This window comes from Trematosphaeria pertusa, assembly GCF_010094035.1.
Source record: "Trematosphaeria pertusa strain CBS 122368 unplaced genomic scaffold BU26scaffold_16, whole genome shotgun sequence".
Classification (NCBI taxonomy): Eukaryota; Fungi; Ascomycota; class Dothideomycetes; order Pleosporales; family Trematosphaeriaceae; genus Trematosphaeria; species Trematosphaeria pertusa.
Window position 1 is genome coordinate 574,586 of NW_022987227.1, and position 14,068 is coordinate 588,653.

Here is a 14,068-nt window from a genome sequence, read left to right on the forward strand (position 1 = left end):
TGGGAAGAATGCGTTGGACCCTTCATTGATCGATTATCAATACAGTTCCAGCTTGAGCGGGTGAGTGGGAGAGATAAGGACCGCGTTCGGAGATGAATGTCAGATGTTGGCTCCTGCGCAGCGAACACAAGCGCCCCATCCGAGATGTTTGACGGTAAAATACTCGGTACCTATTCGGGTAATTTCGACAAGCCGGCGCCACGCCGTTGTCCATCGGCCAGGGTGCGGCTGGTTCGGGATTAAGAAGCTTGAGCGCACATCGACCATTGTCTGCACGGAGCTCTCGAATCGAGCGCAGCGCAAGGGTTCGGCTCTTCAAGCACTCGTGCGTGCTTTTTCGGCGCTACATTACCTAGAAAGCCGCGACCGTCTCCCTAGACACGGCGGAAAATTTTCAACCTTTTACGTCAACTTCAACGCCATGTGGGTACCATCCATCACATCGTCATCGTTAGTCGCAAAGGGAATGCTCGTACGACGCCTTTCCGAGATATGATCCTCACACTGTCCGAATGTGGCCGCCTCCATCGTGAACGGGATGATATTACAAATGGGGGAGTGCACGATAAGGGGGGCTGCTAAAAATTTGGAAAACGGCACCAAGTCTGTCTCATCGCTCTTCTCCCCCGTGGGTCGCCCTCCGCCCCCCCGTGACTTCCTGCCCAACGGAGCCCGGTCGCAAGAGCCTTGCATCTCCTCACCTGCACACAAAAGCCGCCATCCTCTGCTCCTCCGCCCCTCCACCCCTCGCATCCATACCCCGACATATCAATATGGCATCCACATTACCGTCTCATATAGCCCACGAAGTGCGGCCACCACTCCCTCCCGGCTACGACGCCGACGATGCCAGTTCCAACGGGAAGAAGAGTGATCCGGAGCTGAGTCTCGAAAAGGCGGCCACCATCGATCAAGGCTCAGCCAAGTTCAGACGACTGGGATGGAAACGGCTGACTATCTGCCTCATTGTCGAAGCCATTGCACTCGGATCCCTCAGCGTTCCAAGCGCCTTCGCAACGGTTGGAATGGTGGCCGGAGTCATTCTGACCGTCGGGCTGGGCTTGATCGCCATTTACACCAGCTACGTTGTTGGCCAGGTGAAGTTGAGATACCCTCTGGTCGGCCACTACTCCGATGCCGTTGGTTTGATCTGGGGAAAATTGGGATATGAACTGACTGGGGCCATGTTCGCCATCTTCTTGGTCCTGCTGGTGGGCTCGCACGCGCTAACCGGGACGATCGCCTTCATTAACATCGCCGACAACTATGGCGTTTGCGCTCTGGTCTGGGGTATAGTATCTGCTATTATCCTACTCCTTGTGGCGCTGCCGCCGACCTTCGCTGAGTTCGCTATTCTTGGGTACATCGACTTTGTTAGCATCATCGCTGCCATCCTCATCACCATCATTTCGACCGGCATCAAGGCTAGCAGCGCGCCAGGTGGGCTTGCGGCAGTGAACTGGTCAGCATGGTCGCCGCCAGGAACGACCTTCTACCAGGCATTCCTCTCCACCACCAACATCATCTTCGCATACTCCTTCGCCATCTGCCAGTTCAGCTTCATGAGCGAGATGCACACCCCCAACGACTATGTCAAGTCGATCTGGGCGCTCGGCCTGATCGAGATCTTCATCTACACGTTGACTGGAGCTCTCATCTACGCCTTCGTTGGAGCGGACGTCAAGAGCCCGGCGCTCCTGTCGGCTGGGCCGCTGATCTCGCGCGTCGCTTTCGGCGTCGCCCTGCCTGTTATCTTTATTTCCGGTAGCATCAACGGTACTGTTGCCGGCCGCTATATCATGGATCGCGCCTTCCCCAAATCAACAATCCGCTACATCAAGGGCGTCCGTGGATGGGCTATCTGGATCTGTCTCCTCACCATCCTCACCGTCATCGCATGGGTGATCGCAGAAGCAATCCCTTTCTTCAACGCGCTCCTTGGCCTGATGTCGTCTCTCTTCATCAGCGGCTTCACCTTCTACTTCCCGGCGTTGTTTTGGTTCCAGCTGGTGAGAGAAGGGGCGTGGTACCAGGGCTGGAAGAACATCAGCCTGTCGATTCTGAACGCTGTTGTTTTCGTCATCGGTCTCATTGTTTTGGGCTGCGGCACGTATGCCAGTGTGCAAGACATTATTAACCAGTATAGCGGAGGAAGAGTGAGGAGCTCATTCACGTGCGATTCCAGCGCGTATGCCTGATTCAGCAACAGACGGAGTGTTGGTTAGCGGCTGGGTTGACGGCCATCCATAGGTCAGTAGAGACGCCGTATCGAAACTTCTGTCTCTTTCTATTGCTCTCTCGCAGTCCGATGCCTCATTGGCTGAGTGATGCACGTCGCGACTGGCCGAAGGCTGGGCTCGGTGTGATCTCAGCATGCTGTGGGCACTTTGGAATCGTCTCATGCGTCCACAAATTCTGCGCGATTGATATTGTGCGCGGCCGTCGGGGCTGTGTTTCAGCGGGCAAAGTTGAGTGAATGCTGGGGCGCGGGTGCGCCTTCCTCGCAGCCCACTCGTCGCGCTGGATCAGGCTTAGCGCCACCTTCAGGGCAAATCGCCCTGTAAAAAGCGGCCTCACTCCTCGTCGCCTCTCGCTTCTTTCATACACCTCAAAGATCAATGCTTACCTGGCTGCAGGTGCTCACTCTCTCTAACCAAGGATGGATAGCATGAACGACGCGCTCGCATCCTTCTCGTTCGGCGGCGGTCATCAGCCCGTGACGACTGAGCAGTTGATGATTGGCAACTCGTCCGCCTCGCCCACCTCACCCATCATGGCAAGGGAGCCTTTGGATGCGCATGTCGAAGCGATGGAGCTCTCTGCGCCCGCCACCGTTCCAAAAGATACTATTATCCATGCCATCAACGCCTTCGCCGTTTCTGAGCGCCGCACCAACTTTTTCTTCCTTGCCCGCTACAACCATGGGTACATGAACGGCGAGGATCTCTCCGTCCATTCCGCTCCGCTAGAGGAGGTTACGCGCGCTTGCAAACGATGGGGCCTGAACCCAGCCGAGCTCTCGAGCTTCAAGTGGTATACAGTGCACCAGACCATCAGCAAATTGTCCCACACGGTGCCAGTGCGCTGCCACTCCCCATCGGTTGACATCGTGCACCTGGAGGTCCTGGATGTTGAGGGTACGAAGAGTTGGATGGACATCCGCATCTGGATGAGAAAGACGCTCGAGTGGCACGATGGCTACGACAGGAAGTTCCCCGAACTCCAATATGAGGAGCAGGCTATTTGGTGGCGCAATAACGGAAAGGCCTTCTGTCTCATGCAGCTGCCGCCTGAAGTGAGGGACATCATCTACACGCACGCCCTCGGTCCTATCATTCTTCCCCAGGCTAGGACCCGTGTTGTCTTTCCTGACCACGCGGTCGGATTTCCTACCATTAGCAACCACATCTCGCTTGGTCTTGGTCATACCCACGGTAAGAAAGGAAGGCTGGGTGCGAAGCAAGATCCGGACATAGACCGCCCGAACCTCGCTCTGCTACTGGTCAGTCGTCAGGTACGTGACGAGGCTCTTGACGCGGCCTGGCGGTGCACTACAAAGCGCTTCCGTGCTACCATTGCCTCCGCTTCGCTTCTCTGTTTTCGAAAACCCCCGGACCAGGACAAACTCATTCTGCAAATGAAGGAACTCGGGCCGCCTTCAGTATTGAACTACGTCCAGCTTGAGTTCTCAGCTGCCTGTTATTTCGAATTGATTGGTATCCAACCTCAGCAGGGACGTCCAATGGCTCGTCTCCAGCCGCCACCCGGCCGCTTGAGCATCCACATGCTGAAGAAGATTCCCACCATACGAACCCTCGATTTTCGGTTCATGAGCCCGAAGCACCCATCGGCGGTCTGTCCGTGGAATGCGCCTAGCCCTTTCGACTACTATTCGCCTCAGAAGCCACACTCTTGTCAGAAAGTCTGGGTCGACTGGTTCTTCACACTCGCGCTGGATCAACTGGGTCACTGCAGCTTCAAGATAACCATGAGTGGTTGCGTCAAGGACTCAACGCGCGCTAAGTGGGAGCCGATATTCGAAGCTGAGAGCAAGGGACTCAAGCATGATATGACCCTGCAGGCGCGGGCAATCCGGTTGGGGAAGAGAGACAGTGAACCGATCCCGTGCAACTGCTCGAAGCCATGCCCTGCGCCCGCTATCGACCCGTTCGATAGATTTGACGCGGGGGAGCGGCGCACCATCCCCGGGCTTCAGCGAGAGATCGACGAGCAGTACTTCAGCTACAGGGACTGAGTGATCCGATGGACTGTATTAGCTGTCAGTCTCGTATGGAGTTGTGGCGCTTTTGTTGGAGAGGGTCCGTCGAAGTGCTGGATGAAAAGGGGTATCGATGCTTGTTTCGGGTTTCTCCCAGTTCTTGCGCATATGGCGCTTGCTTGGGACTTTTTCCTCGCAGGCCTTGCGCATACAGTGCGCTGATTATCGGGTTTTTTTCCTCCTCGCACGACGATGTAGAGAAAGGATTGCGCTAGCAGGCGTCTGTTTCGGCTTTCTTTTTCACTCTGCTGGCGCAGGATGCGCACTCTGATCAACCCGCTCTGTCTCACCATTTGTTGTACAGATAGTATAAGGACGTCCTCGTGGTTTCCAAGAGACACAACTGGTGATAGGAAATGGAACTGCTCTAGTTAGAATCCCCTGTGAATTCTATGTGCTTTCATTACCCCCTCAAAGTGCGTCTGCCTGATCTATCCATCTCTTAGCCGGCTAGTGCCTCCGCTGCTGTACATGCTCATCGAATGCTCAAACATTACACTTCCTCAATCTCCATCCTACATCAGCCGCACTATGCCTCATGCGGCGCCTTAGGATGCACCGCATGTTCCAACTCCTCTATAACATGCTCATCACTCTCCCTCCACTTCGCCTCATCCTTCGGCCTCGCCGCCTTACTCGCAGCCGTCTCTTCCAGGTGCGCATCCTCCGCCGTGCTCGCCTCCGTAAAGGAGAACTCGCGCACCTCGCAGTTCCTGTACGCAGTGCCCGTCATGGGGTCATCGACATCCCAGTCCTCGGTGATGAAGTGCGCGATCGCGCCATGCGTCACAATGACGATATTAGCCTCGTGGCGGCAGAAGAGCCAGTTGCGTAGGTCCACAGCCCGTTTTAGCAGCGCGGATTTCTCGTACGCCCAGTATCCTTTCTGTGGCCACATTCCATTCCATCAGCACACTTTATCACTTGGAACCCAAACGGGAGGTTACGATAGACAGACAGACCTTACTATTCCACCCGCTCTCTACGTTTCTGAAATCAATCTTCTTCTCTTTCCAATCAAACCCCAGCTCCTCGCCGTCAAACAGGTCGTGCACCGCCTGCTCGAGCTCCGCAGCATCGGGACCGACATCGCATCCCAGGTCACTGACCTCCTGAAGACCCGGGAGCAGAACGAAGGGCACCTCTTTGCGCGCGAGCGTCGGGCCGAAAGAATAAGCCGCCGTTTGGATGGTGCGGCGCAGAGGGGAGGAGAAGATGATGTCGATGTCGCCGTGGTGTGTAAAGGTGCGTGACAGGTGCTGACATTGCAATTTCCCTTTCGCGGTTATGAGAGGGTCGCGGAGGGTGTAGTTGCGCTGAGGTTTGTCAAATTGGGGCATGAGAATTGGGCCTGTGTTGGACAGTGATACGTACTGTGGCATTATGCTCGCCTTGAGCGTGGCGGACGACGTGGAGTTTCGGAGGCATGAAGGCAATCGTGTGTATACGACCTACGGGGTGTATTGACGTTGAGGTTGTTGTTGAGTTACCCTAGGAAAATGCAGGCGGGTGCGAACGACGAGTTAAAAGACCCCAGAAATTCTTCACGCAAGAACGATGACTCCGTAGCGGTGTCGGGGTATTAAAAAAATTGATACGAGCTGTTCAGAAAGTTCATCAAGGTATGTATGGGTGCAAATTCTGTGAATGCACAGCGCGAGATAGCAGCTACGGCGTTGAAGCTATTCCTCCTGCAGATAGCAGAATCTGTGCAATACCCGTGGGGGTGTGAATGTCGAACCAGCAGCTCGTTAAAGACGTGTTGTAGGATGTTTCGCTCGACCTTCCCTCGATAGGGGAAGCCGTCTTCTTGTTTTCGCGAGGGCCTCGGCTTACCTTCCCGACCTGCCGCAGCTGTGCTTAGGTGAGCCGGTGCAGCTTCTCAAACTTCACAGGCAGCTCCCCATCTTTGCCTTACCACTGCTAACTGAGCTGCGACTCGGCGTCCCCTCGCGCTACCGCGGCTCGTGTGGCTTTCGGCGGCCCCGATTGCAGCATCCGCCATCTCTCGTGAGCTTTTCGACTGCCTATGCCCCGCTCTCACCAATATTAGTCATCCTCTTCCGTTTCGCTTTCGGGTGCGGCAGAAAGCGAGGAAGCGAAGGACGAAAACAAGGGCGAGGGCTTACTCTTCTCTTTCCGCGGCTGCAGCTCCTTTCCTGAAGCAATCTCCAACACCTCGAGCAGTCCAAGCAGCCTCTCTGAACTAGCCTCTATGAATTCTTTGCCTTTTTCTTCCTCTACTGGGTTCCTCGTCTTTCCCTTCCCTGTGCCGTATACCTTGTGGCGCGCTTCGATACCGCATTCCATGGCTTCTCGCAGACAATCGGTAGCTTTGAGGAGATGCTCATTCATCATGTACATAAGCATGCGCTCTAGGGTGAGTGATATCTTGGCGCTGGCGGCAAAGCTCTGTGTGTTTCCACGGAGACGAAGCCAATAGGTCTCAAAGTGCGACTGGGTGGGTACTATCTTTGTATAGTTGGGCAACTGGCCTGTCGCGAGCGGTAGAAGGAGGTTGGCATTGAGGGCTAGCTCGGCAAGGCTCGATAGCCGTGATGTCGAGACGAAGGCGCTAAAGATGAAGATCGGAAGCTGCCTCAGTTCCTCTGTGAGATCGTCAAGAAAGTCCTCCAGACTAGCGAACTGCTTGGGGAGTTCCTGAGCTACTTGCACGAGCTGCATTCCGTCAGTTGAGCTTTTGCAATGAGTTTTGGTGGCTTACTATGGCTATGAAGCGCTGGCGTAGCTCGATAGCTTCCATACCACCAAAGCGGCCGCCTGCATCGTCTGCGTTGAATCTGACCGAGCTGGGCCTGGATGAGGAAGACGCACTTGAAGACGTCCTCGATCTCGCTTTGCCTTTGTCCAGTGTGGAGGCGTCTTGCATGATCACGTCTTCGTCAACGCTCTGATACCCCCCCAACTCACCATTGCCAACGTCGGTGGGCGCAATGCGCTCCGTATCTTTGTCTCGAGGCTTTGGTTCGACAGTCTCGTTGACCCAGACTTCCGGATAATGGCGGAGCGACTCTTCGGTGCCGGCCGCTAGTACAGCCCTGATCATCCGCCGTCTGATGTTACGATTCGTGGGGTCCTGGCTGCTGATGTACTGCCAGAGGAGGCTGTCTTGCAGGGTGCTCTCCCGACCTTCGCCTTCGTCTCTGCCTGCCTTTAGGCGCGTCTTCCAGTCGCTCTCGAGGAAGTCGAGCATGACCTGCAGCCATAGCTTCCACCTCTCCCAACGCTTCTTGTACGCAACCGAGCAGTTAAATGCCCATCCCAATATGTGCCAGAAATCGTCGGCCCGGTACCATAGGCTATGGGCATTGGCGGCGACTCCCTCAAGCCGCTCGACATCAGCGCCTGCGGCTGGCGATGGACTCACAGCTCTGCTCCTATGCCCAGGTATATGCCGCCGGGTGCGATCGTCTGGGAAAGAAAATGCCTTCTTGACGACCCTATATGCCGGTCCTTCTATAGTGTTCTGCACACATCGTAGGTACCGCACAGCGGCGTCCGAGCCTTGCATGATTTCGGCGGACTTGGACTTGGTGGTGACGGCGGGATAGGCAATGAGCGTAGAGGCTAGCGCTAGCTGTGCGGCCGGTGCCAGGAAGCCGGCGTACGGTTTTGCGGGCACGGAAATGGAAGTACCGGCGGCGAGGAGCGAGTAAAGAAAGTTATAGCCATTGGCATCTGGGAAGCACGTTAGCCGTAACGCAGTACCGTAATGGCGGCTACTTACACTGTTGGGCCTCGAGGTAGGCCTTGGAGTGATTCGCAAGCTCCCAGGATAGCTCCTTCACCGGCCGGGGCTGTGGGTGTCGCGGGCCGACATCGTCAAAGGCGTTAGCGGCCATGCTCTGCCCATTGTGAGGTCGGCTGGTCGACGATGGACTCGCGGACGCGGTCATTATCGTTCTGTGGCCGCGGGTGGTGCTGAGGAGGGACTGCTCAACAGGGCGCGTCGAAGCCGACGCGAGGTCACGATTTCAGTTCGCCTGTTTTAGGTCTAGCGCTGGCCCTGACTGGGGCATATACCAGCAGCCCCGCTCGTCAAAGATTCGGCACGCATCATTGCTTTTGAGCTATGACTCAATGCCACCACAAACCTCACACTTCTTTTTTTCTTCCTTCCAATATTTGATTTATATACAATTTTGATTTCCAAATCGTTCAATGATATCCGTTATGGTGTATCGGCTAGCATCCGTCGCTTTCATGAGCTCAAAGGCAAATGTCAGCCTCCGACGAGAGCCGGGTTCGACTCCCGGTAACGGAAAATGCATGTTTTTTTTTGGCTTTTGGCATAAGCCTCTCTCCACGTTGGATTGTCTTTGCCTTTAAAGTCCCTTCTCCTTTTTGGCCAAGTGTGACCGCATTGGTCACTCCGTATCACACCGAGATGGACAACATTCTGGCTGAGTTATCCCAACTCGCCAACCCATGATTCAGGTCCTACGTTTGACTGCCCTACCTTTATAAGAGGAGCTAAACCCATCGGAGGCGCTGGAGAGCCTGGGACACCATGGGATCTCGGGCGGAACGCGAACATCGTGGGCCTTGGGGGATGCAATGGAGGACGAGGACAAATGGCTGAGCAGTGAACTTCCGTAGAGAATACATCGGGGCCAACATTCAACTCCTCATACATTCAATCAATTCCGAGCCCACCCAACATTCCTATAGAACGCCTTCCTCATAGGCTCGTCAATCGTTCTCCCCGAATGATGCCAACTCCCATTCGCCCCTGACCAAGTTTTGACTGCTAGCCGATTATACCGTTCATGCGCACTCTCCAGCACAGGATATTTCCTTCCATGCTCAGCCAAATGCTTCGCTGCCTCCCGCTCACTAAGCTCCCTGCCCCCCTGCGTAACGCTCCACTCCCTCATCCCCCAATCATACTGGAACTCCATCCAGCCGCCGCAATACGAATGAAACGTCCAATAGAACCCAAGCTTTGGCTGCCCGTCCGCGTCCGCGCCGAAGGAGAAGTCGGACTCGGCTCGTATTAGCGTGGCTTCGCAGAAGCCTTTGGTGGCTTTCCGGATGATGACGTAGGAAGAACAGTGCAAGCATTGCACATTAAACGGGACGAGGAAACACATGAGTTGGAATGCCGGTCCCCTGGTGAGTTCTAAAACCTCAAAAGCCCAGGGCCCGCGAAGACGCGGCTCGGAGCTCAGAAGGGTCCCGGACGGGTCGTCTGGGAAAGTAAAAGTGAACTTTCCGTCGACGCGTGCTTCGTTGAGCACCCGGAAGCAGTTTAGGATGACCGAGCCTTGGGGCCAGCCACCCTGTCCGAGGAAAGATAGCACTGGTATGACGGCAAGAGAGCGCAGATTCGCTTGCATGTTGAGCACCTGGACAGCTTTTGCCCAGGACGTCAGTGTGCTCCTCGGGGGCTCATATAGCTCTGCAAGAATTTTGCTTTGTGGTCGGGAACGGTAGGTGTTGAGGTTGGGAGTCAAGTGGAGGGATGAGATGAGGTTCCTGCGGTGGGGCAGAAGAGTTTCGAAGAACAGGAGCAGGGTGTCGGCTTCGTCGAATGAGAACGTATTCAGATCGTAGAGCAAGTCGATAGTTTCGGAATAGCTGATAGCGCATAAGCAATGATTCTGGCAGGGAATGGATCTGATTGTACTGTACATTTGCCGACATGACAGCATCAACGCCAGAGGCCGAGCGTCTTTTGGCCATGCAGTAGGCCGATAGTATCCTTGCTCGTCTCTCTTTAAAATGCACAAGTCCCTCCGCAACGGGTCGAGAGGCTCTTCGGCCGGGCAATATACGTTGCCGAGCCGGCCTTTTCGCCTGACGATATGGATGTGATGGCCACCAACTGCGTACTTCCAAATCTCCTCTCTGACCTCGTACGGTAGCTTCCATAGGTCGCAATTTCCAAGCTGATCAGTCGTTGTCTGCTTCACGACCCTAGGCTCGATCGCGCAAGGTATCTCTCGTCTCTTTCTCCCCGTCTTCTTCTGGGCGGAAAACGATGCGTCCTGCGCCGCTAGCCCCTTCTCAGGCAGAGGGACCCGCGAATGCAACGTCAAGGCCCGCGGCCTCACCCTCGGCAGCGGTTCCACGGCATTCCTCCATTTCTTCGCCTCAGCGATCTTCTCCCTCTCCTTCGCTTGCCGCCGCTCCCGTGAACGCTCGAAAACCCACCAAACGAACTTCTTCTTAACCCATCGCGCGACTGTCTGCAAATGCGACCAGAACTCGACGACAGCAAAAACCGGCAGCAGGACGATACAGCAGACGACGAGGACGATCATATCAAGAATCTTTTCCGTCATTTTGTGTCTCTTCAACCATCTGCGCACTGCGCTCTTCCCTCGATACCATCTCTCTCGGCTGAAGGACATCCCTTGGGTTGCGTGCTTTTCGAGACAACTCGATTAGAGCCCTATTATTTGGGGGAGACAAAATGCTGGTATGGAAGCGCTTTGGAGAGCCACACTTTGGCGGAGAATATGGCATCTGAGACTGATACACCGGCGTGGCACGTCTGTATTGTATTGACTATGCTGATACACAAGGTTCTAGTGATGAAGACATCGCGCGTGTGATGAAAAGTAGACGAGATGCAGGCGCCTTGAAAATCACAGAAGAGAAGAGGCTGACTAAGCGTTACCGCATCCCCAGGTAGCGAGCGTTGTCGCTCCAGAGAACACTGAAACCAATCGAGGTGTGGATGTGCACGATATTTGAATATTCACGTTATTTATTGTGATGGGATATAGAGCCTTAACAAAGACTCAAATGTGGGTCGCGCACAGTGTCCAAACGGACAGGTATCCGAAAGCCGAAAGCATCCCAGAGCAGACGAAGCGCGATAGATGCTGTTCAATAACCCCATCACCAGCCAAGTAAACCACGAAGCGGTGGCCAGTGGCACCAAAGACGCCCTTTCGCCCAAACGCCGCCCCTCCAATGACCGGTGGTGCCCCTTCCTAGTCGAATTGCCCCCCAACACCACGAAGGTCGAATCCCGTCGACCACCTCTCAAAGGGAGCCGCTACCACCGGCGACAGCGGCTCGCGCTCCTCATCCGCGCCAACAACTGATCGCACTGACGAAGCGATCGCCAATGAAGGCGCCGTTTCAATCTGCGCGCGAGAGCGCCGCTGCTTGATCCACGAGAGGTACACAGCGAGCACGTCTCCGCCGTCCGGGATGCCGATATGGCGGAGAGAGGGGCGCGGTGGACGCTTGAAAGCGAGGGAGTGGAGCGGAGCTGGGACGGCCGGATTAGCTTGGAGCTTGGTGGATCTCGGACAAGGGGCGGAGCGGAGATTGAGTGGGACCAGAGCTTGGATTGCAGATGACAGGGGCTTTGGTGTCTTTATCTGACAGGGGGGGCGCAAACGCGGGGAAAGACAGGGATGGGCAGTGGTGGGAACGGGGCGAGGGCGGGTATGACTAACCGACGCGAGCCATGGGTGAGATGGTGGCGGTGGTGGTCAATTGTAGATTACGTGTTGGAGGCAGTCAAGCGGAGTGTTGAAGACGGATGAGGCGAAATGAGTGCAGTCGAGGCGAATAAGTATGCGCTGCATCAAGTGTCCCTCGGGACGGCGCGTTCTTGCGTGCGGTGAGATGGAAAAGGTGTGCGGTGATGAGCAACAAGGCGGTTCGGCTACGCTCCGTGCGAATCTGACACGCCAGCTCGCAGAAAGCCTCCAGCGCAACGATGGGGAGATGGAATGCGCACACGCGTCCATGGCGTCGGTTTAATACTTTTCCCCATCATATACTTCCTTCGTTATCGATGTCGAGCCTCGAGATCAAGGTCGCCGCCCTTCCTCTCATCGTCTAATCTGTCACGCCTCCCCCACACGCCCTGAGGCCGGGGCGAGCACTCCTTGTGTCACGGCGGCCGACCAACCGCCAGCAGCGCACTACCATCTCAGCTGTGATTGATGCGGAGGCTTCGGAGCCAACAGCGCAGAGTGTGGAAGGTAGTGGAAATTTGGAGCCCAGCGCTGCAGGGTGCAGGAGTAATTTGGCCTTCACCGGTTCGACCAAGAGCGCTGGTGACGCGCGCCGACGCATATCTGGATGGATGAAAGAGCGGCAGCGGGAAGAGTTGCCAGCATCGCTAGCACCTGATGCTGCGTGCAAACCTCAAATTAACCCAGTCCTCTCGGCACTGCAGGAGCATGCCTCTAGGAGTAGAGTGGGTGGTCTGGGGTACTCGGTCAGCAGACGGGAACCCGCATCGCACTCAAAACTGTGCATAGCCGCAGCTTGCAGCGGACGTGTCTCCATCGCGGTTGGCTGCCTCGAGTTTCTGCCCTGTGAGGGGTAGAAAAATTTTCGCTCCTTATCGATGCTCAAACTGGAGATTCGTCGTGTCAGCGCTAGTGGTACGATCCAGCGCGAAGGGAGGTTCGTCACGAATGACGGAGAGCTGCTGGAGCTTGGACCGCCAAGGATTGGAAGGTGCTGGGGATTGGCTCGGCGATGCAGCGCTCCATCGATGCGGGTGCGATTGCGACCCCTATCACCTTCGATGCCGCATGACATGGCGGCTTTAGAATATTCCACACGTCCATGGCTGAGCCGGCGCCGCCCTACAAGGCCAAAATAGCGCCGATCGTTTCGGTATCCCTGTCCGCCGCAAACGCACCGCATAGCAGCACACCGGCCTCTTGAACGGCGCGCAGCAAAAGAGCGGTGGGAGCAGATTGGAGCTCTGAATGCGGAACGGGCCACCCATGGGACGTCAAATCATACCCGTAGCATCCCGAAGTTGCAGTCGGAAGACGCCAGGCGTCATCGAGGCATCAATTCGGCGCGGCGTTGACGTACACCTTGACGCCAGGTCGGCGCATCGCGGTGAGGTCCCAATCCTGGCAATCTGTCATTCTCTCGCGGCCCGCGTCGTCGCAGCTCACGACGCAGTTTGCACGGACCCCGTCTGCGTCTTGGTGCATGCCGAGTGGTTGGGTCTGGCGGCACCGCTTGGGCTGTTGCAGCGAGATAGGCGTCGGCTTAGTCACCCGCGCCTGACTAAGCGGGGTTGAATAGGCCACCCCCTACCCAAGCGGCTCCATGTACGTAAGCGCATCCCGCCTGAATGCTCTGGTGGCCGACTGGTCGACAGCCCTGATAGCCTCAGTAAGTCGTGTAACACCATAGCCCGCCGGGCGAAGCGCATTACAAAGGTCCAGTGATGCCGCGCATTTGCGCAGATGCCCATTGGTCGACGCGTAGATATCAGAACAACTGCCTTGTCGTCTGGTCGCAAATGCGCCGGAGGCATACTAAAAGCCTGGCCGAAGGTTTAAGATAGAGTAATATTACGCCGCCGGCAGACCTCTATCTCCGAATCCTTCGCGAGATAACAAACCTGCCCGCGCCTTCGCCGGCATTTGCGTTCCACCGCGGTGTCGATGTCGGGCACGCAGGATCCCTCGGAACTAAGGGCTTAACGGCCGGCCTCCTCTAACGGGCTTGCCTGGCAGCCGGCGGCTGCGGCGGTGCACCTCGGTTCGACCTGTTTTGAACCCATCGCGATTTCGTCGTGAGCAGGTTCGGCTGCTGTTACGCAAGCCCTCATGCACTCGAAAAATTTTCCTGTGAGGCGGCGTATCTCTCGACCGCTAATGGATCACACAAGCATAATTTCCACCGACTCGCAATATTGGTGGCTTTGTGGCGGTGCGGCCTATTGCACTGCCGGCGACGCTGGCTACGGGAGCCTTGGCACCACGATGCGGCTCAAAGCTGACTGAGGCGCCTAGGCAGCGACTTTTGGGTGGCAAATAATTA

The 14,068-nt window shown here is 56.0% G+C and overlaps 7 protein-coding genes and 1 non-coding gene across 8 annotated transcripts; 4 read left to right on the forward strand and 4 right to left on the reverse strand.

Moving 5' to 3' along the window:
* Nucleotides 1-635: 635 nt before the first annotated feature.
* BU26DRAFT_109166 (uncharacterized protein) lies at nt 636-2,429 on the forward strand. The gene has a single exon (XM_033819371.1). It carries the CDS (start codon nt 774-776, stop codon nt 2,196-2,198), a length of 1,425 nt encoding a protein of 474 aa, XP_033678794.1. The 5' UTR covers nt 636-773; the 3' UTR covers nt 2,199-2,429.
* On the forward strand, nt 2,429-4,653 carry BU26DRAFT_109158 (uncharacterized protein). Its single transcript, XM_033819370.1, has one exon. It carries the CDS (start codon nt 2,660-2,662, stop codon nt 4,253-4,255), a length of 1,596 nt encoding a protein of 531 aa, XP_033678795.1. The 5' UTR covers nt 2,429-2,659; the 3' UTR covers nt 4,256-4,653.
* A 1-nt stretch (nt 4,654) lies between these two features.
* BU26DRAFT_109225 (phosphoglycerate mutase-like protein) lies at nt 4,655-6,017 on the reverse strand. The gene is made up of 3 exons (XM_033819372.1): nt 5,654-6,017; nt 5,242-5,595; nt 4,655-5,165 (listed from the first exon to the last, which is right to left on the reverse strand). The coding sequence occupies exons 1-3, from the start codon at nt 5,705-5,707 to the stop codon at nt 4,809-4,811; spliced, it is 765 nt and encodes a 254-aa protein (XP_033678796.1). The 5' UTR covers nt 5,708-6,017; the 3' UTR covers nt 4,655-4,808.
* Nucleotides 6,018-6,328: 311 nt separating this feature from the next.
* BU26DRAFT_436793 (uncharacterized protein) lies at nt 6,329-8,142 on the reverse strand (the record flags this gene model as incomplete). The annotated part of the gene is made up of 3 exons (XM_033824192.1): nt 6,329-6,958; nt 7,005-7,978; nt 8,028-8,142. The coding sequence occupies 3 exons, from the start codon at nt 8,140-8,142 to the stop codon at nt 6,329-6,331; spliced, it is 1,719 nt and encodes a 572-aa protein (XP_033678797.1).
* A 325-nt stretch (nt 8,143-8,467) lies between these two features.
* Nucleotides 8,468-8,564, forward strand: BU26DRAFT_t56. Its single transcript has one exon. It is a non-coding gene; the product is annotated as a tRNA-Glu (tRNA).
* BU26DRAFT_523378 (uncharacterized protein) lies at nt 8,493-8,762 on the forward strand. Its single transcript, XM_033830032.1, has one exon. The coding sequence runs from the start codon at nt 8,520-8,522 to the stop codon at nt 8,730-8,732; it is 213 nt and encodes a 70-aa protein (XP_033678798.1). The 5' UTR covers nt 8,493-8,519; the 3' UTR covers nt 8,733-8,762.
* Nucleotides 8,763-8,912: 150 nt separating this feature from the next.
* Nucleotides 8,913-10,847, reverse strand: BU26DRAFT_609120 (uncharacterized protein). The gene is made up of 2 exons (XM_033835904.1): nt 9,935-10,847; nt 8,913-9,880 (listed from the first exon to the last, which is right to left on the reverse strand). The coding sequence occupies exons 1-2, from the start codon at nt 10,654-10,656 to the stop codon at nt 8,941-8,943; spliced, it is 1,662 nt and encodes a 553-aa protein (XP_033678799.1). The 5' UTR covers nt 10,657-10,847; the 3' UTR covers nt 8,913-8,940.
* A 178-nt stretch (nt 10,848-11,025) lies between these two features.
* Nucleotides 11,026-12,037, reverse strand: BU26DRAFT_523380 (uncharacterized protein). Its single transcript, XM_033830033.1, has 2 exons — nt 11,719-12,037; nt 11,026-11,528 (listed from the first exon to the last, which is right to left on the reverse strand). The coding sequence occupies exons 1-2, from the start codon at nt 11,729-11,731 to the stop codon at nt 11,245-11,247; spliced, it is 297 nt and encodes a 98-aa protein (XP_033678800.1). The 5' UTR covers nt 11,732-12,037; the 3' UTR covers nt 11,026-11,244.
* Nucleotides 12,038-14,068: the final 2,031 nt, after the last annotated feature.